A 23,901-nucleotide genomic window follows, 5' to 3' on the forward strand; every position below is an offset into this window, starting at 1 on the left:
TTTATTTAAATCTCTTTGATGCAAAGTCTTATGCTGGCCACTGTGGGGAGGACCGGTCACACTGGCATGTCAGTCAATTTGGGTCTTGTCCTGCAAGCAGCCTGCAATTTTGCAGAGCAGCAGACTTGGAGGCAGCTCTGTATTTTTCCACTCTTACTGGTTTTTAAAGACAGACACACAGGACAACAGCGAGTTCAACGTTTTCTTTTCTCTGAATCTCACTTTACTGCTACATTTTCCTTTTCACATGCAAATCTACCTTCCGGCCTCACCAGATAGCCTTGCTTTTTACTGTACAGAGAAAGCCAGGACCATGCAGGTTGGAGGGTAAGGTGCAATGAAAGAAAAGCAATGCAAGCCATGTAGACTTTGGTTTGTAGATTAGTTTAACCACTTCCTTGTGGTGTGATCAGATGTAATTTTTTCAATGTGATAGATTCAACTTCTTCATTTATAAGATGGAAGCCCTAATTATTTTAAATTAATGTAGCTAAAAAATTACAGGTCATTAAGTACTGCATCTGAATCTCAAAGGGAGCATGGTGATCACCTGTTACTTGAGGCTTTATTCAAAGATTCTTTCTGGAAGGGTTTATAGCAGCTCTCCCTCAAGACTGGATTAGATGAGGGTGTGTCACACTTTTCAGAAAAGAATCACTCCTGGCATAAGGAGATAGAAGTTACTCCTGTGGGGCCTGGGGCACAGTGTGAAGTAGCCTGCTTCAAGCTAGAAGATATATCTTTGAAGTTTTCTCTTTCATCTTAAAAAGTTGTAAGATTTTCCATTGACTCTAGAACATACCCCTGTTTATTATAATATAAACATCTTTGGGTCTAATGGGAGAAATATGTAGCTCTGTGTGCACAAACACTGGTGCTACAACACATAAAAATCTTCCACCAACTTCCATGACAGAAAGAAAACCACTTACTGTAAAAGGCTATGTTAAAGATTCCAGTTAAACTTTTTGTACGTATACCTGAGTTTCTCACCATGCTCCTCAGAGCCTGATGACTGGATAAACTATCAGGTCCCATCTGATCCCTAAATTTTAAGAAAATCTTAAGTTGATGGAAAGTAGCTATTGGTAATGTCAAAAATCAGACTGACAAAGAACTTACACAGTAATTCTAAGTCACAACAGAATGCCAACTATAGCCAGAATTAACATGTGAATTGACAAAAGAAGCTTAAGACATAACGAATACATTCAAAGGGAATTGTAACTAAGATCTCCATTCCCTATCTCTCTTTGTTAAATGAATGAATGAATGCATACCAAAATCCAGTCAAATTATCTTTAAGTCATTCTCCCCCAGGAACACCTGGAGGAAGTACAAATGGACTTGGAGATAAATCTTTGCTAATCCCCAGGCCCAAGTAAATCTTTTAAGTCTGCAATCCACGGTGGCATTCCTTCAATAAGCCGAATGAATTTTATTTTAGGACAAATTTGAAGGCAATTATGAAACCATTTATATCAAACAACAATGACATCAAAAACGTAAGTCTTTATTGGAAGGGTTGAGAGAGATAACATGGTAGAACGGCTTTTTAGATTTGATGCCCGACAGGGACCTGGGTTTTCAAACATGTGTCTCGAAGGGTAAATTCTGACTAAGCAAATCTGGCTATTTTTCAGTCTGCTTCAGCTTTGGAAACTAAGGAATAACGATTAAAGGTGAGACAAAATACAGAGATTCACTCGGTGCCTTCTATCAACGAAAAGAGTCAAACTCTGTAAAATATTTAAAGAGACTTATTTGGAGCCAAATATGAGTGACGATGGTCCATGACACAGCCCTCGGGAGGTCCTGAGAACATATCACAGGTGGCTGGGGCACAGCTTGGTTTTATACATGTTAAGGAGGCATGAGACATCAATCAAACACATTTAAGAAATATATTAGTTTGGTCCAGAAAGGCGGGGCAACTCAAAGCTGGGGGCTTCCAGCCTATAGGTAAATTTAAACACTTTCTGGTTGACATTTGGTTGAGTTTGTCTAAAGACCTGGGATGGACAGAAAGGGAATGTTCAGGTTATGATAAAAGATTGTGGAGACCAAGGTTCTTTTGAAGTCTTATAATGGCTTAGAGGCAATAGATGACAAATGTCTCCTATTCAGATCTTTAAAAGGTGCTAGATTTTTAATCTCTTTAGGATTGGGAGGGCCTGGAAGAAAAATATCTAGCTATGTTATCTAGATAGAAAAATATCTAGCTAGCTATGTTAAAACTATCTAGCTATGTAACAGATGCAAATTTTCCCCCATAAATGACAGCTTTGCAGGGCCCTTTCAAGATATAGCAAAGAAACATGTTTTGGGGTAAAATATTTTGTTTTTCTTCCTTGTCTGATAATGTTATCCCAAAGTCAGTTTGGAAAGTAGTCACAATAAATAGGGTTAAATAAAACCTATCTGTTGAGAATATATGAATTGTAGGGCATGACTCCCCAGGCCCCTTAGATAGGAATTTGGGTACGATAAAAAAAAATCAGAGTTTAGTCCTCAATATCATAATAAGGATTTTTTCTATTTTGTATGTTTTCAAATCTTACATTTTAAAAATTTTAGAAGAATAGCACTGTAAAGGGAGATTGAAGGAGCAGAAATATCATTTTCGTTTGGAAGACACTGACAAAGGGTGAGCCCCAAGACACACATACTGGTTAGGGAAAGAATTCCGGTATCCCTTTGGCTTATCCATTCCATTTTTTTATGACTTAGCACCCAAGAATGTCCTGAACCTTCTGTTGTAACTTCTATTGGAAATACTAAACAAGACAGCTATTTTGCCTTCAAGTGCTAGATTTACTGTGCTTAATCCAGTTCTTGCTTTTTGTTCAGCTTGTTATGCTTATATTCATAAACCTCAAACTATCAGCTGACAACCCTGAAGAGCAAAGAGCAAGTCACTACTGTTGGTAAGGAGAGGAGAAGACAAGGCTTGATGCCAGAAGGGAACCTGCAGCTTCACAAAAAACCTCAGGACATTCTGGTTCCCAGATAGTTCACTTTTTCCCTTAAAAAAGAGTAAAATATTTTGTTTGTTTGTTTGTTTTGAGACAGAGTCTCGCTTTGTTGCCCAGGCTGGAGCGCAGTGGCACGATCTCGACTCACCACAACCTCCGCCTTCTGGGTTCAAGTGATTCTCCTGCCTCAGCCTCCCAAGTAGGTGGGACTACAGGTGCACGCCACCACTCCCAGCTAATTTTTGTATTTTTAGTAGAGATGGGGTTTCACTATGTTGGCCAGGCTAGTCTCGAACTCCTGACTTCGTGATCTGCCCACCTCGGCCTCCCAAGGTGCTGGGATTACAGGCGTGAGCCACTGCGCCCGGCCTAAGAAAGACTAAAATATTTTATGTCAAATGTAAACTCAAAGGACACAAATCATGTACCTGAATTAAACTGTAAGCCAAAAATCTGGCTGTGAGTCACAATGTCTCTTATATATCGGCCTACATGTTACAACCACATATATGTGATTTGGTAGGCAGCATCACTGCAGACCTCATCTTTGATTTCTGCATTTGTCAACAGACAGGACTAAATACAAGTATTTTTGCAACTGTCTCAATCAATTTATAAGCTATGAAGAAGTCTTATTCCTCCCTCCTGCAGTCCTTAGAACCAGTCAGAGCCTTGGAGATGACCTACTTAAAATCCTGGATTTTACACAGAAACCGAAGGCCAAAGAAATTGTGCTATTCTCTTAAGGTCAAAAAGTTACCTTTGTGGCATTAGAGCATTTGAATTATTATTAAAAAGGTAAATGAAAGAGTTATCAGTCTCTTATTGTATAGAAGTATATTTGTAAAGCGCAAAAACACAAAATTTTTACTTTCATTAGTATTGACAACCGAAATGAGTGATTGAGGCAGAAGGTTCAGTCATGGAGGTCCGTTATTCCAGCTTGAGAGCACGCCTGGGAAAAACGCAAGTCACAGATACATCTGTGGCTGTTTTTTCCCTAAGAGGTTCTCAGGAGATTCAGCATTTATGCATTTTCCTTAAAAGGGGGAGGCAATGAGACATACTTGTGATGATTATGTACTTGTGAGCCTTTAGTTAGTGCCCAGTAAACCTACATTTTACATAAGATAAGGTGAATATCTAAAGAAAATCAAAATAGAGGAAACAGCTGTCTCAGGGAGGGTGAAGGACTGATTTATCTCATCTTGCGTTGGTTTTGTACCTGGGAAGATATAAGCCAGTTATTATCCACATTATCAGTGTGGAGTCTTTTTTTTTTCTTTTGAGACACAGTTTCACTCTGTCACCCAGGCTGGAGTGCAGTGGTGTGATCACGCCTCAATGCAACTTCTGCCTCCCAGGTTCAAGCAATTCTCCTGCCTCAGCCTCCCCAGTAGCTGGGATTACAGGTGCACGCCACCATGCCTGGCTAATTTGTTTTTTTTTTTTTTTTGTATTATTAGTAGAGATGGGATTTCCCCATGTTGGCCATGGCTGCTCAAACTCCTGGCCTCAAGTGATGCACCCACCTCAGCCTCCCAAAGTGCTGGGATTACAGGCATGAGTCACCACACCCGGCCTCAGTGTGGAGTCTTTTCGAAGGCCTGGTTTCTGTTTAGCCCTTAGGGAAGGAAGCCTAGAGGTGGTTAGTGAGGGCAGGGGCATAACAGGCCTGTCTGACCTCCCACCCCATCATGGCTGGAACTCAGCTTCCAAGGTGTCTCCATGGTCCCCTTGACAAGGAGGGATTCTGTTCAGTCAGTTGGAGGCTTACAATTTTATTTTTATTTTCCAGTATAAGGAGTACACAGAAACTATATTTACAGATAATATTATCCTCTGATTTTCATCTATTATATGGTTAATTATGTCTAATTTGATTAATGATGTATGATTAATACACATATATATCATAAGTAAAACAATTATAAAATAAAAAATATATTTAAAACACCCTTTTATTTTTAAGTCTGTAATTATGAATTTGATTTATCTCCAGGAAAATATTTTAAAATAAAGACGAAAGCAATATATTTAAACATAAATTCAAAAGACAGTAACTGTATATTTATAAAGGACACCGTGATATTATGAATAGTGAATGAGAAAGCAATTGCTGAAACCAGATCTGTTTTGTAGACTTTTTGAATAGCTTTCGTACAGAGAAAGTTTTGCATTGTTCTCTCACAATAAAAAATGCAAATAAGCGAGTGAGAAATTCTTGAATTCATAAATAACAAAACAATAATAATACAAAATCTCCTTTATCAAATAGGCAAAGACAAAAATTATGAGCATATGCAATGCTGAAAGAGAGGCAGGAGGGAGCTCTCTCAAACATGAGAAGCCAGATCAGAACTAAAGCAGTGTTTCTGGGAAGGAAGGTGATGATACGGATCAAGAACCTCAAAAATGTCCATTACCATGGACCTACAATCACTGTTATGACCGTATTCTTAGAGCCAAGGCATGCAGTCAATGATGTCCGTAAAATAATATGGTTTTGTCTTTTTTTTAAAACTGTAAGTAAATGCTCAAGTGGGGAAATGGTTAAATAGAACTGAGACAGCCAAGGTACCCAAGGAGGTACCTGGAGAAACTGACCAGCCTGCGCATTGGGAGAAAGGGACGGAGCCTTGGGAAGTTCATGCTGTTTGTGGCGGGGAGGAGCCTGGTCTCTCCTGGGATTCAATTGGTGAGGCAGGAAAACCTGCCTGGTTTCTGTTTAGCCCTTAGGAAAGGAAGCCTAGAGGTGGTTAGTGAGGGCGGAGGCGTAACAGGCCTGTCTGGCTGGAACTCAGCTTCCAAGGTGTCTCTATGGTGCCCTGACCAGGAGGGAGTCTGTTCAGTCAGTTGGAGGCTTAATATTTTACTTTTATTTCCCAGTATGATAAGAAGTTCACAGAAACTATATTTACAGATAAATTAATACTATACTCTGATTTTCATCTATTATTTTAATCCATATTCATCTTGCTTTATAGATTTTCATCTATATTCATCTTGCTTTGCTGAGAGTCCCCGTTACCCTTTTTTTGTTTCCTTTTTGCCCAATAAATTCCATTTTTCTCACCCTTCAAAGAGTCTGCGGGCCTAATTTTTCATGGTTGTGTGACAAGGACCCTGTTTTTAGCTGAACTAAGGAGAAAGTCCTACAACAGCATATTCCCACATAACAGAATTTTAGGTACCTATTTTTTAAAAACTGTTTTCATGGCAGAGAAAATTTATTATTATTTTCATTTTTTATTTTTTTGAGACAGGGTCTTACTTTGTCACCCAGGCTGGAGTGCAGTGGCACAAACAGCTCAATGCAGCCTTGGCCTTCCAGGCTCAAGCCGTTCTCCTGCCTCAGCCTCCCATGTAGCTGGGACTACAGGTACATGCCATCATGCCTGGCTAATTTTTATACTTTTTGTAGAGACAGGGTCTTGCCATGTTGCCCAGGCTGGTCTTGAACTCCTGAGCTCAAGCAATCTGCCTGCCTGGCCTCCCAAAGTGCTGAGATTACAGGAATGAGCCACCACGTGCATGCCCGGCACAGAGAAAATTTATCATAATGTCATGCTAAATGGAAAAAGCACGATATGAAACTATACATATACATATATATATGTATAATTATACAGCACACACACACTGCAAATATTTAGGCATAATCAAGATATTGGAAAAAAATTAAACAGAAATTTTACTAAGCATGAGGGTAAAAATAACTTCTAACACTTGTTTTCTTTTCTTGAGACGGAGTTTCACTATTGTTACCCAGGCTGGAGTGCAGTGGCGCAATCTTGGCTCACTGCAACCTCCACCTCCCGGATTCGAGTGATTCTTTTGCCTCAGCCTCCTGAGTAGCTGGGACTACAGGCATGCGCCACTACGCCCAGCTAATTTTTCTATGTTTAGTAGAGACGAGGTTTCACCATGTTGGCCAGGCTGGTCTCAAACTTCTGACCTCAGCCTTGGCCTCTCAAAGTGCTGGGATTACAGGTGTGAGCCACCATGCCCGGCCACTTCTAATACTTTTTATAGTTTATTGTGAATGATTTCTAAATTTAAAAAGAAAGCGTTATCCGGAAAAACCCCAGTGATCACTAAACTGCATGGAGTGTCTGTGCAGGCGCTCATAATATCCTTACACATGGATCCCTCAAAGTCCGAAGAAAGAGTTCTTCTCTCTTTCCTACATATTGAGAGGTGACAGCGTGCTGGCAGTCCTCACAGCCCTCGCTCGCTCTCGGCACCTCCTCTGCCTGGACTCCCACTTTGGCGGCACTTGAGGAGCCCTTCAGCCCACCGCTGCACTGTGGGAGCCCCTTTCTGGGCTGGCCAAGGCGGGAGCCGGCTCCCTCAGCTTGCAGGGAGGTGTGGAGGGAGAGGCGCGAGCGTGATCGGGGCTGCGCGCGGTGCTTGAGGGCCAGCTGGAGTTCCAGGTGGGCGTGGGCTTGGCGAGCCTGTCACTCAGAGCAGCCGGCCGGCCCTGCCGGCCCGGGCAATGAGAGGCTTAGCACCCAGGCCAGCGGCTGTGGAGGGTGTACTGGGTCCCCCAGCAGTGCCAGCCCACCAGCGCTGCGCTCAATTTCCCACCGGGCCTTAGCTGCCTTCCCGCGGGGCAGGGCTTGGGACCTGCAGCCCGCCATGCCTGAGCCTCCCATCCCCTCCATGGGCTCCTGTGCGGCCCGAGCCTCCCCGACGAGTGCCACCCCCTGCTCCATGGCGCCCAGTCCCATTGACCACCCAAGGGCTGAGGAGTGCGAGCGCACGGCGCTGGACTGGCAGGCAGCTCCACCTGCAGCCCTGGTGCAGGATCCACTGGGTGAAGCCAGCTGGTCTCCTAAGTCTGGTGGAGATGTGGAGAACCTTTATGTCTAGCTCAGGGATTGTAAATACACCAATCAGCACCCTGTGTCTAGCTCAGGGTTTGTGAGTGCACCAATCGACACTCTATCTAGCTGCTCTGGTGGGGCCTTGGAGAACCTTTATGTCTAGCTCAAGGATTGTAAATACACCAATCGGCACTCTGTATCTAGCTCAAGGTTTGCAAACACACCAATCAGCACCCTGTGTCTAGCTCAGGGTTTGTGAGTGCACCAATCGACACTCTGTATCTAGCTGCTCTGGTGGGGCCTTGGAGAACCTTTGTGTCGATACTCTGTATCTAACTGATCTGATGGGGACGTGGAGAACCTTTATATCTAGCTCAGGGATTGTAAATGCACCAATCAGCGCCCTGTCAAAACAGACCACTCAGCTCTACCAATCAGCAGGATGTGGGTGGGGCCAGATAAGAGAATAAAAGCAGGCTGCCCGAGCCAGCAGTGGCAACTTGCTCGGGTCCCTTTCCACACTGTGGAAGCTTTGTTCTTTCACTGTTTGCAATAAATCTTGCTACTGCTCACTCTTTGGGTCCACACTGCTTTTATGAGCTGTAACACTCACCGCGAAGGTCTGCAGCTTCACTCCTGAGCCAGTGAGACCACGAACCCACCAGAAGGAAGAAACATCGAACACATCCAAACATCAGAAGGAACAAACTCCAGACGCTCCACCTTAAGAGCTGTAACACTCACCGCGAGGGTCCGCGGCTTCATTCTTGAAGTCAGTGAGACCAAGAACCCACCAATTCTGGACACAATATGGGGCCCTCGGCTGCCTTACATGAGAAGGGACCTTATTCAATATACACACACTCTTAAGATGCATCTGGATATAGTCGCTTCTATTTATAAATTCTATGAAAAAATTTAATGTGACAATATTATTTTTCCAGCAATTATCACCCTGTGTATCTGGGAGGTGGCTCATTTTCTTCGAAAGATGTTGCCAGTTATTAATACGAAAGTGACAGCATAACAGCAGGAAACAGGGAGGGCAACGCTCTTAGTAAGATAATATCATCATCACCACATATTTTAATGTCATGTTTACCAACCTTAATGGAAAGTTTAAAATACTGGCTGACGAGCTGCTTTCTGACTTACAGAAGAGTATTTTGAATTTTTCCTTTGAAAAACTGAAAAATGACTTAAATTACCTACTGCTATCAGCGCAGTCAAGCCTTTACTTTTAGCACTTTTCAATTCCTTTCCTGAAACACCAGAATCCCCATCTTAGCTGCTGTTCTTGCATGTTGAAAGCGTTAGCCATACACAGTCATTCACCTTGCCAAGACAGGCTGAAGCGCTGCATTTTAAAGGCAATATTGTGGCGCTTCCTGCCACAGCATTGGCTAAACATGAGAAAATCATGTCTCATTTTTATTCCTTCTTGGAAACAGGTTTGTTCAACAGATGTTGTTAAGGTTTTTGGGCTTCTATTAATCAACATGTTAATTTTAATTTATTAGAGAATAGAAATAGCCTGATAGGAGTGTGAATATTTGCTTATCATGAAATCACAGAGTTTAAAGCAACTTTAAAAGACCATCTAAAACAGTTTCAAAAGCCAAAGAGAGACAACATTTAAAATGATTAGGGTATACGACTATTTTTGCTTAAAAGTCTGAAACAATAGATTCTTTGACTTTATTCATTAATTCATTTTGGCATTTCATTAAACATTTCTTCCTGGGCTGGGTGTGACGGCTCACAGCACTTGGTGGGGCTGAGGCGGGCGGATCACCTGAGGTCAGGAGTTCGAGACCAGCCTGACCAACATGGAGAAACCCTCTACTAAAAATAGAAAATTAGCCTGGCGTGGTGGTGCATGCCTGTAATCCCAGGAGGCTGAGGCAGGAGAATCGCTTGAACTCAGGAGGCGCAAGTTGCAGTGAGCCGAGATCGAGCCATTGCACTCCAGCCTGGGCAACAAGAGCGAAACTCCTTCTCAAAAAAAAAAAAAAAAAAAAAAAAAAAAAAATTTCTTCCTGATATGAGGGCTAAGTTCTCACTATTGCAGTTTGAGCTTCTTAGCCAACTTCAAAGAACATGTAATGAAGCTAATTTCTTTTCTCTGTCCATTCGGAAAGTGTAGAGTAAGGAATGGTACTCTGAATTGCCTACTCTGCAAACAGACTCAGTTTCTTCCACTCTGTCCTTGGCTCCTGCACTGCAATTCACATTGAGTCATTTTCCCTTTTTTCACTAACAGGCCATCTCCACATTTGCTTGCTTTTCCTGTGTTCACTGGGATTGGAAATAACAAGGTCCCAAACTAGCTGCTTTCATTTTGAGTGTATGAATGTGTGTGAAGCCTCAGCATAAGTATAGGCGAATATGGAGAACTGAAACGTATGGAAAAGACATTGTAAAAATAAAATGTATGGGCTACGTGTTATGGTGTTCGTAAATCGTTTTTCCATTCCTGGCCGGGTGCAGTGGCTCATGCCTGTAATCCCAGAACTTTGGGAGGCTGAAGTGCGCAGATCACCTGAGGTCAGGAGTTCAAGACCAGCCTGGCCAACATGGGGAAACCCTGTCTCTACTAAAAATACAAAAAATTAGCTGGGTGTGGTGGCACATGCCTAATGTTAACATCTCTAATGTTAGCACCATATTTTAATTTTATTTTGGAACTTAATGGATGAGTTTACATTTTATACTCAAATATGTGAGCTTATATTTTAATATCAACTAAGATTACACACACTATTGTAGATATGCCATCTCCCATCTTAGTACCCTATTTACCTACTTAAACTAAGTCACTGGCATTTTCAATTGTTTCCTCACATTCAAATATACCCAAATTGGGCAGATGCATCAAAACAAAGCAGACACTCCCCAGGAAAGAGAGTTCACTGAGGAAGGCTCGTATGGCAGAACGGTATTGGGGAAGTAAAGGGGGGAGTGACGCTATTTTTGGATCCTTACCTGACGTCTCTGGGGGGAGTGACACTATTTTTAGATCCTTACCTGACGTCTGTGCACGTAATGCAAGTGATGTTCCGACTATTTGTTGCAATCAGGTGCAAAGCCACTGATGTTTCCTTGTCAGAGGTGGGGTGTGCTCCACATTTAAAGAAAAATTCCTGAAAGAAAGATAAATACGATCACACATGTGGATCTCGGCTGCTCATTTTTCCTCTAAACGTTTCGACAGTAGACAATCTCTTTGGGCAAGAGAAGAAATCTGTTATGTATGAGGTGTGAGATGGAAATAAATCAGCATCAAACCTTTCCCAGGAACGGATGACCTTGTGCAAAAGCGGTCAACGATTCCGTTTTACAAGGGCCCTGAGTCTCTGCTATTCTTTTGCTCTTTAAGCAAGGGAGCTGGAGAAATACGCTGTGACCTTCTTTTAGCCATGCCCCTCGATGATAAGTGAGTCTAGAAGAATCACACGACGTGGAGGTGGGAGGAAGCCTCTCACTAATGAGGAAAGAGGAGACGTGAAGCCATGAAATGATGTGCCCATGGGTCAAACAGTAAGAGGTGAAGCCAAGAAGTGACTCAAGCTCCCCGCAGGGAAATCCAGTGCTTTTTCTCCAGTATCACTACATGGTTAGTCATTTAGCAGAGTCAGGAATTGAGAGAGCCCTACTATAAATAGCCACACAACTACACATGGACCCCTGGTAGACACAGAAGTATAGCAGAGTCTGGGCACGTTGGCTCACGCCTGTAATCCCAGCACTTTGGGAGGCTGAGGCAGGTGGATCACCTGAGGTCAAGAATTCGAGACCAGCCTGGCCAACATGGCGAAACCCCATCTCTACTAAAAATACGAAAATTAGCCGGGCATGGCAGCACATGACTGTAATCCTAGCTACTCGAGAGGCTGAGGCAGGAAAATCGCTTGAGCCCGGCTGAGGCAGGAGAATCACTTGAGGTTGCAATGAGCCGAGATTACCCCCACTACATTCCAGCCGAGAGTGCAGCAGAGCATGGCTCTCCCAGCCCCACCTGGAGTCTGCCTCTTTTCTGCCTGGCAGCAACACCCCAGCATTCCTACGAAGACTCTGCCGCCCACCCTCTGTGCCAGGCAACTGGAATGTTCCAATCCAGTATCTTGCTGCTTCTTAGTTCCTTTCCCCAGCCAGGTCCTGCCACATACTCCCTCATTTTAGCTTTTCACATAGGTCATGTTCTTTTGATTAATAATATTCTCCCATCCCAACCATGTTTTCTCTTTACTTTTTCCTGTTCTAACTTCTATATTTATTCTCACTCTCCTTCTGTTCACTCACACACCAAGGCGTTTGGCCAGCAATTGCTCTGCTTCTTGTCCCAAAGTCTGTATACCTTTCATGATACTAACGTCTGTGAAGCTAAATTTTTTGCTACTGAAAAAAAAATACATATATTTTACTGGATGACAGAATAACCCCTGCATACCACACTTACTCCTAACTCCACTTGTGTTTAACTACCTGAAATGTGGGAATGATTTTCCCTTAAAACACTTGACCTGGTATTGACAAACTTTGATGTAAAGTGCCAGATATTACATATTAAGTGCTTTTGGTTTTGTGGGTTATATGGTCTTTTGTCACACTTCTCAACTTGGCCTTGTAGCTAAAAACAGCCATAAGCAGTACGCAAATGAATGGGTGTGGCTGTGTCCTAACAAAACCTTATTTACAAAATATGTGGCAAGTTGGATTTTTCCCTGCAGGCCACAGCTGTCCACGATGAGACATTTGTAGAATGCGTTATTCATATTTGTATTCTAACAGTGACTGACATTAGGATAGGCATGACATATACTTCTTTTTTTTTTTTTTTTTGAGATGGAGTCTCTGTTGCCCAGGTTGGAGTACAGTGGCACGATCTCGGCTCACTGCAAACTCTGCCTCCTGGGTTCATGCCATTCTCCTGCCTCAGCCTCCCGAGTAGCTGGTATTACAGGTGCCCGCCACCACGCCTGGCTAATTTTTTGTATTAGTAGAGATGGGGTTTCACTGTTTTAGCCAGGATGGTCTCGATCTCCTGACCTCGTGATCCACCTGCCTTGGCCTCCCAAAGTGCTGGGATTACAGGTGTGAGCCTGTAACATGCCCAGCCTGACATATACTTCTTAAATGAAAAACAATAGATTAAAAAACGCTATTTAATCAATGCTATTTATCATTTACTTAATAAATGCTATATGTTATCCCCTTACACGTTTGACAGCAATATTTAATTTCTTCTTTTCCTATTTATAATTTACTAACCTCATTCTCCTCTGACATGTGATACCCTGAGTAACACCCCTTGGTCTGCAGCTGTAGTGTGCATCAGAATCACTTGGGTGGGAGAGGGCACGGGCTTGTTAAACCAGAGATTGCTGAACCCACCCTGGCATTTTTGTAATTTCTGGGATGGCATCAAGATTCGCATTTCAAACAACTTGCCAGGTGATGTTGTTCCTACCGCTCAGGGGCCCACACTGTGAGAAACCTGAGCTCCACCAATGTCAGAGGCAAAGTGAGTAAACTCTAGTTACTCTCTTGCAAGACTGCTGCTGTAGCAGGTCGCTTACCACGTCTGAAAATAATGCTACATCTTACATAACATATGTGACTCTCAAAAATCTGGAGTGTGCCATTTTACTTTTTTTTTTTTTTGAGACAGAGTCTCACTCTATCGCCTAGGCTGCAATGCATTAGAGCAATCTTGGCTCACTGCAACCTCCACCTCCCAGGTTCAAGTGATTCTCCCTCCTTGGCTTCCCGAGTAGCTGGGATTACAGGCACCTGCCATCATGCCAGGGTAATTTTTGTATTTTTGTAGAGATGGGGTTTCACCATGTTGGCCAGGCTGGTCTTGAACTCCTGACCTCAAGTGACCCACCTGCCTCGACCTCCCAAAGTGCTGGGATTACAGGTGTGAGCCACTGCGCCCAGCTGAGTGTGCCATTTTAAAGAGAAGTATCCCAAAGCCCGGGATTTGGAACCCAGGCTGTTCTTCACTACAAGTCTCACCAATCCCAGGTGGTATAATTTAGTTAACTAAACCTATCCTATCTGGGGCAGTGGAGTATCAGCCGGCCCTCACACCTGCAGTCCTCAGCCCATGGAGGTGTGTGTGTGTGGAGTCTTGCTGGAGTGGATGGGATGTCCAGTGTGTGTGATGGGTCCAGGCTGAGGCATGCCTGTGGAGTCCTGCCCATGAGTCCAGGACCTTCCCCACAGCAGCATGGAAATCATGCCGGCTGATTTTTTTGTTTGGTTATGTTTTCCTGAACATAGGATCACATTCCTTTTACTCAATCTTTTGAAATGCAACAAATCCTTCAACGGCCAGCTCAAGGGTATTGAGAAAGAGATTTAAAACAATGTCTGAACACCAAAACGAAAAGTCTGAAGGACATGACTGACCCTTATGAAATACACTGAGCTAGCTATGACTGCTTTTTGCAGACATGAAAAAAATCCTTGTTCGAAACGTAAAGTAATTCCTCCAAAACAGCTGAGTTGGCAGGACTATTGAGAAAGTATTTCATATACAGATAAATAGATAGAAAGCATTTATGTTTTTTCTTAGCTTACAGAAAGCTGCAGTAGACATTCAGCTAACAAATCACAAATTGTTCTAACACCAGATAAAATTCAAGCAGATAAAAGCCTTTTTATTGGAGGTAGGTGTTTATAGATAATGGTATAAGAAGTTACAGATAGTTGAAAAATTCTAGTAATACATATAGTGTGATAAAACTAAAACTCACATTGCCAACCCTGTATGCCTCATCAGTAAATTTCGGTGCTTTCTCCACCAATTTTTATGAAAGAATGTTTTTGTTGTAGTATTAGAATAACTGGCAAGAATTGTGAAGAATGTGAGATTTTACCCAGCTTGCAAGTTAACAAGTTAGTTTGCCACAGTATCGTAAAAGCTGACAGAAGACAAGAGACTCCTGGATCAGAGACAAAGGACTGCAGAACTCAGAGCACAGGGAGAAAGAAGCATGAGCGTCATATGACACCAGTTCCCCTCCACACGTCTCTCAGGGTTGAAGCAGACGGGCTAAGTCAGATTCTACAGGTGCACTGGTTTTGCATCACAGCTGAGAACTCTGAGCTTAGGAAACTCAAATCTTCTATAAATAGTTCTAAGCAGGCCATCCTTTCATCGTAAAGGGAGACATTGTCTTTACTATACTTCATAATAAGCAAATCTGCCTTTTGATCTGGAGAGAAGCATTATCTTCTCTACTTTTTTTTTTTTTTTTTTTTGCGACAGTCTTCTCTGTTGCCCAGGATGGAGTGCAGTGGCCCTATCTTGACTCACTGCAAGCTCCGCCTCCCGGGTTCACACCATTCTGCCTCAGCCTCCCAAGTAGCTGGGACCACAAGGCGTCTGCTACCACACCCGGCTAATTTTTTGTATTTTTAGTAGAGATGGGGTTTCACTGTGTTAGCCAGGATGGTCTCGATCTTCTGACCTTGTGATCCGCCCACCTCGGCCTCCCAAAGTGCTGGGATTGTACAGGCGTGAGCCACTGCGCCTGGCCCTATCTTCTCTACTTTCAAGGTCATTTGCTCTAAAACTTCCTTGAAAAGATGGGTCAGAACAAGTTGGTGCCTCCCTCAGAGATGAGTGGACAAATGAGAGACCCATGGAGAATTGCTTCTCAATAATAATACCATTTCTTGCAGGCTAATTAGCAGAGTGATTTTTATTTTATTTTTTTGAGATAGGAGTTTTGCTCTTTTTGCCCAAGCTAGAGTGCAATGGTGCGATCTTGGCTCACTGCAGCCTCTGCCTCCCGGGTTCAAGTGATTCTCCTGCCTCAGCCTCCCAAGTAGCTGAGATTACAGGCATGTGCCACCATGCCCAACTAATTTTTTGTATTTTTAGTAGAGATGGGGTTTCACCGTGTTAGTCAGCTGGTCTCGAACTCCAGACCTCAGGTGATCCACCTGCCTCAGTCTCCCAAAGTGCTGGGATTACAGGTGTGAGCCACCGCGCCCGGCCGATCTGGTCATTTCTGCTCCTATACAATCAGTGGACTGCATTGTTGAAGTCTTTTCTGACATTTCCAATCTGTATTCAAAACCAGCAGACAATAAAGGAACACATAATAGAAGTAAGAAGGGCCTTTTTCGAAAATTCCATCTTGGGTGTCTGAGATGGCTTGCTCACACATGGGTGTCATCTCACAGACAGTGGCATGATTCTTTGGGATTAACTGTCTCTGAATTCTGTTTTGTTTCTCTTAATTACTCAGTTTAAAAAATTAAAAAAGTCAAAGACAGGAAAGCTTTCTAGCTGGAGTCCAAGAAGGCTGGTCAGAAGGTTGTGAGGTCACTGGGGCATGGCAGGGCCCAAGCCAAGTGGCCCAAGAAACATCTCCAGCTGTGCTGAGCGACAGTGGTTATGCCTGAGGCAAGGCTGCTCAAGGTGGCATTGTTGGAGTTCTAGTGTGTGCAGGGGTTGGCCGGGGAAGTTGCTTCTCGGTCACTAGGGAAGCAGAGTATTCTGGGGGAGCAGCCGGGGAGTGTCCTCTTCATCATGAAGCCCAGCTGTCAATTCTAGTGTGGCTGGAACAGAATCCTTTACTGTGGGTAAACTGAGTCTCCGAGCGGCCCACCCCACCTCTTACAAATATTAGTTCACAGATAAATCAGCTACAAAAAGATTCCCCCACCTAATCAGGAGCTGTAATTCCCAGGGGCTTACTCATTTCATTTGTATACCAATAGTCACTTCTGGGAAACCTTAATTAGCTAGGGAGCTAAAACCTATAACAGCAAATGGCCTTTTTTTTTTTTTTTTTCAAATGATAGCCTAAATGATTTTATACTTGAAAAAAATAAGGCCTTAGAAAATGTGCTTGGCTTTATATTGTGACACTGCTAAATGCCACAAGCGTTTTCAACTTTATTTATTTTTCTGAGACACAGTCTCCCCCTGTAACCCAGGCTGGAATGCAGTGGCACGATCTTGGCTTACCGCGACCTACGCCTCCCAGTTCAAGCAAATCTCATGTCTCAGCCTCCTGAATAGCTGGGATCATAGGTGTGTGCCACCATGCCTGGCTAATTTTTTGTATTTTTAGTAGAGATGGGGTTTTACCAGGTTGGCCAGGCTGGTCTCGAATTCCTGACCTCAAGTGATCCACCCACCTCAGCCTTTCAAAGTACTGGGAATACAGGCAAGAGCCACCGCACCCGGCCCGTTTTCCACTTCATTAGTATTAAATGGAAAACCCAACAAAGTTGTATTCCTCAAGTTCTTAGAAAGGCTACTTATGCTTTTACCATTTCTCTGGACAAGGCTGTGATCCCTTCCTTCCATTCTTCTCTTTCATCATAACTCACTTCCCTTCTCCTCCTCACTGTCGAAGCCTGACCCTCCGAATCACATCAGACCCATACAAATCAAAGGGGGACCAGGGGAGAAGAGCAGGAAGATGTCACCTGGACCGTGGCATTCCTGGAAGCCACTCCTGCTCACTTATGTCCCTTTATCCATGACTCATAAGCAGTACCACTCACAAAGAGGAAAACTAGAGCAACAAGAATGGAATAAATAACCTAGCAAAATCTGAAAATTAGATTGACACCAAGAATCCAACTGTATAAACACATTTACGATCAGAAGCTAATTAGCCAAACTGAAATACAATTTGATAGATTTCAAATTATGATAAAAATAGATGACAAGTGGCTTGAAAGCCCTGCTTATCAGTCATAATATGGTCAAATCTGAAAAAATCATTAGCAGTAAGACCTGACTTATTTACCCATGATCCTTCTAACAGCTTTTATTAAACATCCTAAATTTTATGTTTATAGATATTGTTTAACAATTATGTTTTCCAAACGAAATATTACATCTATCTTCACAAAGAGTTAAATTCCATTCTAGTCTCCAAATCCTTCTTAGTTAATATTCCCCAAAAGAAAAAAAACTATCCTTCTCTTGATAAAGCAATGGGGACAGACACTTTTCACTAACAAGGTTGCAATGGGTATAGGGTTTATACTTAACATGTAACTGCATAGCTATTTGCATGGCTCAGGGTATAGTTAGGAAAACAGGGCCCACACCAAGTAGTTCAACTGACGGAATTGAATGAGATTAGTTATAGAGGCATGGAAGCACAGGAGAACTAAACAGAGAAAGGAAGCCACTTGAGATTAGCGTCATTATTGCACAGCTGCCATCTGGGGCTAGAGGACAATGGGAGAAGGTATTGGAGTCACCATAGCTCTGCGGCTGGGCTGTCTGGTTGGGAGTGTGACAATGAATGGGATGAAGCCACTGCCAGAGATGTCCCCTGGAGAGAGAGGGAGAAACGCCCCTGGCTTCTGCCTCCTCTTGGCCCTCCCATCTCCAGAAACAGCCCCAACTTACAGAGCATAGAGGGGGAAAAGGTGGCTTGGGTCTGAAAGCCACCAGCAGATGACTGCTGCACCGCCATGAGGTGGACCCTGTGTGAGATCAAAATTCTCCAAGTGTCACCCTTTGTTAGTGGTGACACATTCTAATCAGCCTCCACAAAAAAAAAAATATATATATATATATATATATTCAGATATTGTGAAATATGTATTGAAGATACAGAAATACTCACACAAATATACATTGTGTATTGAGATTAAACTCAACTATACCGGTCAAAAGACTATCCATCCAAATTTTCTGATGATATTAACAGGATACAGGGCTGAGGTTACTGCTTATGAGATGAACTCATAATAAGTATCTTACATCTATATCAGAAAGTTTCTCACAGTTACCAAGTTAAGACAGACAGCCTGTCACTTCAAATCAATCTAAATGCCTCTCACAAACCTAAAATCCTGTTTGTAGCTAACAGCAACAGATATTCCCCAGTTACTCTCTCCTCAGAAACTGTCCAGGCTAGAATAGTTCCTCGTTAGTGAGATACAGATTCTTTTCTAAGACACAACTACTAGTTTTAAGTCTTCCTATCCATGCAGAGGTTTCATTATTAATCTTAAAGTTTTAATTTTCTCTAAGTTAAAACATTCCAGCTGGGTAGGGTGGAATACACCTGTTGTCCCAGCTATTTGGGAGGCTGAGGCAGGAGGATCGCTTGAGCCCAGGAATTTGAGACCAGCAAAGGCAACATAGCAAGACCCTGTCTTTAAAAACAAACAGAAACTCCACAAAAACAAATCAAAAAATGCCAGATAAAGCATAACCACAACATTCTCTACCTAGTACATAAATAAAGCCTTTAAAATAGCCATGGCAAAGCCTGTTTATCTTGTGACTTCTTTATTGTGTCTTAGCCTTCATACTGAAGTGTTCGACTTACTGGGTATTACATAAATCCAGTAACTCATTTTATCAGTTCTGATACAAAATAACTACGCAAATTGTAGGACTGTATAATAAATGTACACTTTGTTAAATTAACAATGTCAGTTTTACAATTAAGTTACACCTAGTCAAACAGATCAGACCTAAAAAGTTAATGAGTCTATCATCATGTTCAATTGCAAGTTTGTTTTCTCTCAAGATGTTAATAAAGCCTCCAGATGATGTGCAAAGTTTATCAGGAGAAAGAAAATCAATAGACTCCCACACAAAGCAAAACCATGTCAAAACTTTGCTGAGAAGGAGCCTGTCAGTTTATGGTACATGTCTTCAAGACGTCTAACCTAAAACAAAAGTTGGCTAATAGAACAACCCACATCCTCCCCTTCTCTGCCTGATTGTAAGTTCTTCAATGTGCCTTGAAGTTTATTCCAGGTGTAATGCCACTCAGCCATAATTTGATGTTTATAACTTTAAGAGCAAAAGGGAGATTGTTAAAGAAGATGTTAAAAGTGATTCCTGAAAAGTAAAATAAAAGGTTTGCAGCCATTACTGACCCTTATAAAATGCGTGGAAACTAGGAAAACTAATATTCTCTTTCCTAGCTCAAGGTACTTGCTCCAACAAGCTCAGATGGCTGTACCTCCTTTTCCCCTCCCTAGCCCAGGGGTGAACAGGCAGCTCTGGCCTCGTCAGTCAGAATAAAACAGCCTCATACATGTGACCACAATGAGACACCTGTCTGAGAACCAAGCCAGTGCTCAGAAGGAAAAAATGATGAGAAAGAGACAGTCTCCAAGAGAGACATCACTTGGACCCTGGATCCAGCTATGCCTGATGTTTCCCTACTTATTAATTTTTATTTATTTATTTATTTTGAGATGGTGTCTCATTCTGTCGCCCAGACTGGAGTGCAGAGGCGTGACCTTGGCTCACTGCAACCTCCGTCCCCTGGGTTCAAGCAATTCTCCTGCCTCAGCCTCCTGAGTAGCTGGGATTACAGGGGTGTGCTACTGTGCTGGGTTAATTTTTGTTTTTTAGTAGAGACGGGGTTTTGCCACGTTGGCCAGGATGGTCTGGAACTCCTGACCTCAGGTGATCCACCTGCCTCGGCCTCTCGAAGTGCTGGGACTACAGGTGTCAGCCACCATAATCCCTGGCTGATTTTTTCATTCTTTAATTTAGTAGTGCCTATAGGCACTTCCAAGACTGATTTCCATATTATCTTTCAGACTGCAAAACAAGGATTTTCCTTTATTATCTTGGAGAAAGCTTTGGCCTTAGGCGTTGTCCCCTAGATAATCTATCAGGGGGAATTTTTCAGAGCAAATGCTTCCACTATGTTTGTTGATATTTCTTTACTTATGCATAATGTTCTTGCTGTTAGCATTCATGAAGGGTCCCTGACTCCAGACGCTCTAGAACTAAGGGACAGTTGTCGAAGTTGCAATTACTCCACACTGCACAGCCTCCCTGAGAGTGAGCAGGACAACTCTGCCGGCCAGAGCAGGCTGCCTTCCCTGATCTCTGACTCATTCTTGGGCATGAATGGCCATTCCAGGGGAGACGATCGGGATTACACACAACACAGCAGCCGTGTGTGTTTTTCTTTCCTTAGGTTTGATGTTCAATGGACTAGTGGCTCTGGTGTGGTACTAGCTTCCCCTGCATTTCTCTCCCAATTCCAACAAACATTTGGAGATTGTAACTTCCATCTCACCTCAACATAATCGCAGTGACTTATGCGATGTCATCTGCTCAGTTTATAAATCGAGCATATCTCTTCCCTTTCAATTTTGTAGCCTAGCCAGACAGTAAAAGATAATTTATTATTCTAGCTGTTCTCTCTCTCCTTTAGAAGCTAAAGGTTTCACATAATATGTCAGCTTCAAGAACATAATATGTCAGCTTCAAGAACATAATGGCACCCAAAACATTTGCTAGTTGCATGTTTAGGCCAAGCTTTCCAGCTTTTGTGCTCAGATAAATAAGATGTTAAAATATCTTGTTGTTAACGTGGAGTATTTCCTTTTGTAATCTCCCACCACCGATGGTTCGATTCCATGAAATGACCTCCAGGAGAGGACATATAAACAAACATGTGTTAGCTGGTAATTATTTACAAGAAACTGAGGAGACAGGTCACGGTTTTGAAAATTCATTATGACTCACCATCCCTAGATGAGTTACTACATTCCTAACAGTTTCTAGGGAGTCTCTAGAAGACAGTATTATTTTACATTTATTTCTAAATGTGCAAAACACTTATTCTAATCAACAATGGCAAATAATGCAGAAGAATTATGTAATCATTTCATTGTCCGGGTTAATTATCTTCCAGGCCAAGCACACTGGCCAAGCAAGGCCTTATAGACTTTCTAACTTCCTTGCCTCACTGCCTCCCCACCTGCCCACCTCTCCCTTGGCCTGCCATGGAGACCCTTTGAGGGGGGGCTGGACTTCCCCCCTTCACTCTGGCCCCTTGCTTGTGGTTTGAGCTCAGCAGGACCTGTCTTCTTCCTCTGCTTTGTCCACTCATTTTGCCTTTCAAATCCCTAGTGTCTTTCAGGCCTCAGTGTATCTATCTTCAACCCCGGAGGCCTTCTTTGATCCTGTCCCTGTTTTAGCTAGTCTACAATTACGTCCAGTGCCTAAGCTCTCCATAAGATACATCCACCAGTGTGTCATGTCAGTTTACCATTGCCATGGCAACATCCAGGAGTTACCACCCCCTTTGTGGCAATGACCCAATGACCCAGAAGTTACTACTCTTTTCCTAGAAATTTCTGCACAAATTGCCCCTTAATCTGCATGTAATTACAAGTAGGTATAAATATGACTGTAGAACTGCCCTGAGCTGCCACTCTCTGCCTACAGGGTAGCCCTGCTCTGCAGAAGCAGTCACGGAGCTGTAACACCACCGGAGCTGTAACACTGCTGCTTCGATAAAGTGGTTTTCTTCTACTGTCAGCTTGTTCTTGAATTCTTTCCTGGGTGAAGCTAAAAACTCTCTTGAGCTAAGCCCCAGTTTAGGTCTTCCCTCCCCAACATCACTATTCTTGGGAATTAAGTAATTCACTCTGTTCTCTCCCTGCTCTTTGGTTAGTCTGTAGTGTCCTTTTTTTTTTTTTAAAGACCTTGATATTCCACCTTTTGAGTTACAATTCGGACAACTGAGAGAGGGGAAGAGCTGGAGCGGGGTGAGAACTAGGAGGGTTCGACAGCTGGAGGTGTAGTTCACTTAGTTTTTGTACGGGAAGGGTTCATCACCAGTTTCATTGAGAAGTCAGGTGCGATGAGAGCTTCTGACACCAACATATTCCTCCTAACATTTACTGCTGTTGTTGTTGAATCCATTGTGCTGTTTATATGGAAAATCACCCCCACTCCCTGGACCAAGTGAGAGCAGAACAGCCAGAGCCTGAGAAACGCAGCCACAGCAACTTCACAGTGTCCAGTCTGGGCAGGGAAAGTGTAAGAGAAACATACCTTTTGATAGCGATAATTCACAAAACGATAATATAACTGGTCTGTTGGCTATGAGCAAAAAGAAATATTGAGCAATAAAAAACAGCCTAGCTTTAAAACATTTTAAATGACTTTAGACTTGGAATCTAAACTTTTTTCGCTCAAAAGTCCTTGTTTCTTTAGCAAGTAGAATTTAAAGCTTCTTTTTATTCGTGTCTTCTTTATTGCAGCCTGCACAAGCCATCATAAACATTCCACTCAAGACAAACTGGGCAAAGGCAAGTGCTTAATACAATTTAATACTTTCTCACATTCTATATATTTACTTTATTTCCTCATTAGGAAAAGAAGAAAATAAAATGTAATCTGTACATTTACCTATAAACCATACACCAGAAAACTAAGATGACTAAAACTGGAAAATAAGTGTTACACTGAGTTTTTTTTTTTTTTTTAACATGCCAGTACAACTGATAACAAATGGAAGAATTAAAAACTCAACCAGCCATCCTACTTATGCAAAATATATATCGATGGGTGTAGGCATGTGTGCTTTATATATATGATCATGCCTCAGTATCCAGGAGGGACTGGTTTCAGTAATCCCCCCAGATAGCAAAATCTGCAGATACTCAAGTTCCTGATATAACATGGTGTAGTATTTGCATATAACCTACGCACATCTTCCTGTATACTCTAAATCATCTTCAGATTATGTAGAATACCTAATACAATGTAAATGCTGAGTATACAGTTGTTACACTGCATTACTTTTTAAATGTATATTATTTTTAATTATTGTGTTATTTTTTGTTTTTATTTTTGAATATTTTCAGCCGATGATTGAATCCAAAAATGCGGAAGCTGTGGATATTGAGGGCTGATGTTATATAGATTGACTGAAAAATTTCAGAGTCCAATTAATACTGCATCTAAAATAAGTTAAATAACACCAAACCTTTTGTGTCATAAGGACACCATTAAGGTTATTTATTTGTTCATCTCTCCTCTATTTTTTGAGAAATGCATGCTGTGTTGGAGAGGCAAAGAAGGAAGATGGCAAACAGTGCAGCATCGTCGGGTTCCTAAGAGGCATATGTAAAAATAAAGAAACACATCCCACAAGGCAAGATGAGGAACTGTTAGAGTGAGCAACGCTCCCTCTTAGCCCAGGCTTATCAGTATAGAACAATTCTCAAGAGATGGCATCTATGGGCACAGTTTATGCGTGAGGGCAAAAGACTCCTGTACAGCTTGTGCCCCCGCCAGGAGAGAAAAGCTGGTGGCCCCTGCCTTC

The 23,901-nt window shown here is 42.5% G+C and overlaps 1 protein-coding gene across 13 annotated transcripts in view; it reads right to left on the reverse strand.

Moving 5' to 3' along the window:
* PRKN (parkin RBR E3 ubiquitin protein ligase) overlaps positions 1–23,901 on the reverse strand; it is a 1,390,810-nt gene that overhangs the window by 626,798 nt on the left and 740,111 nt on the right. For all 13 annotated transcript variants that reach the window (XM_055269079.2, XM_055269069.2, XM_055269111.2 and 10 more), the window contains one exon: positions 10,832–10,947. In XM_055269079.2, coding sequence (XP_055125054.1) covers positions 10,832–10,947 — 116 coding nt within the window. The remainder of the gene's footprint in view (positions 1–10,831; positions 10,948–23,901) is intronic.

This window comes from Symphalangus syndactylus, chromosome 2 (genome assembly GCF_028878055.3).
Source record: "Symphalangus syndactylus isolate Jambi chromosome 2, NHGRI_mSymSyn1-v2.1_pri, whole genome shotgun sequence".
In the NCBI taxonomy this organism is placed as follows: domain Eukaryota; kingdom Metazoa; phylum Chordata; class Mammalia; order Primates; family Hylobatidae; genus Symphalangus; species Symphalangus syndactylus.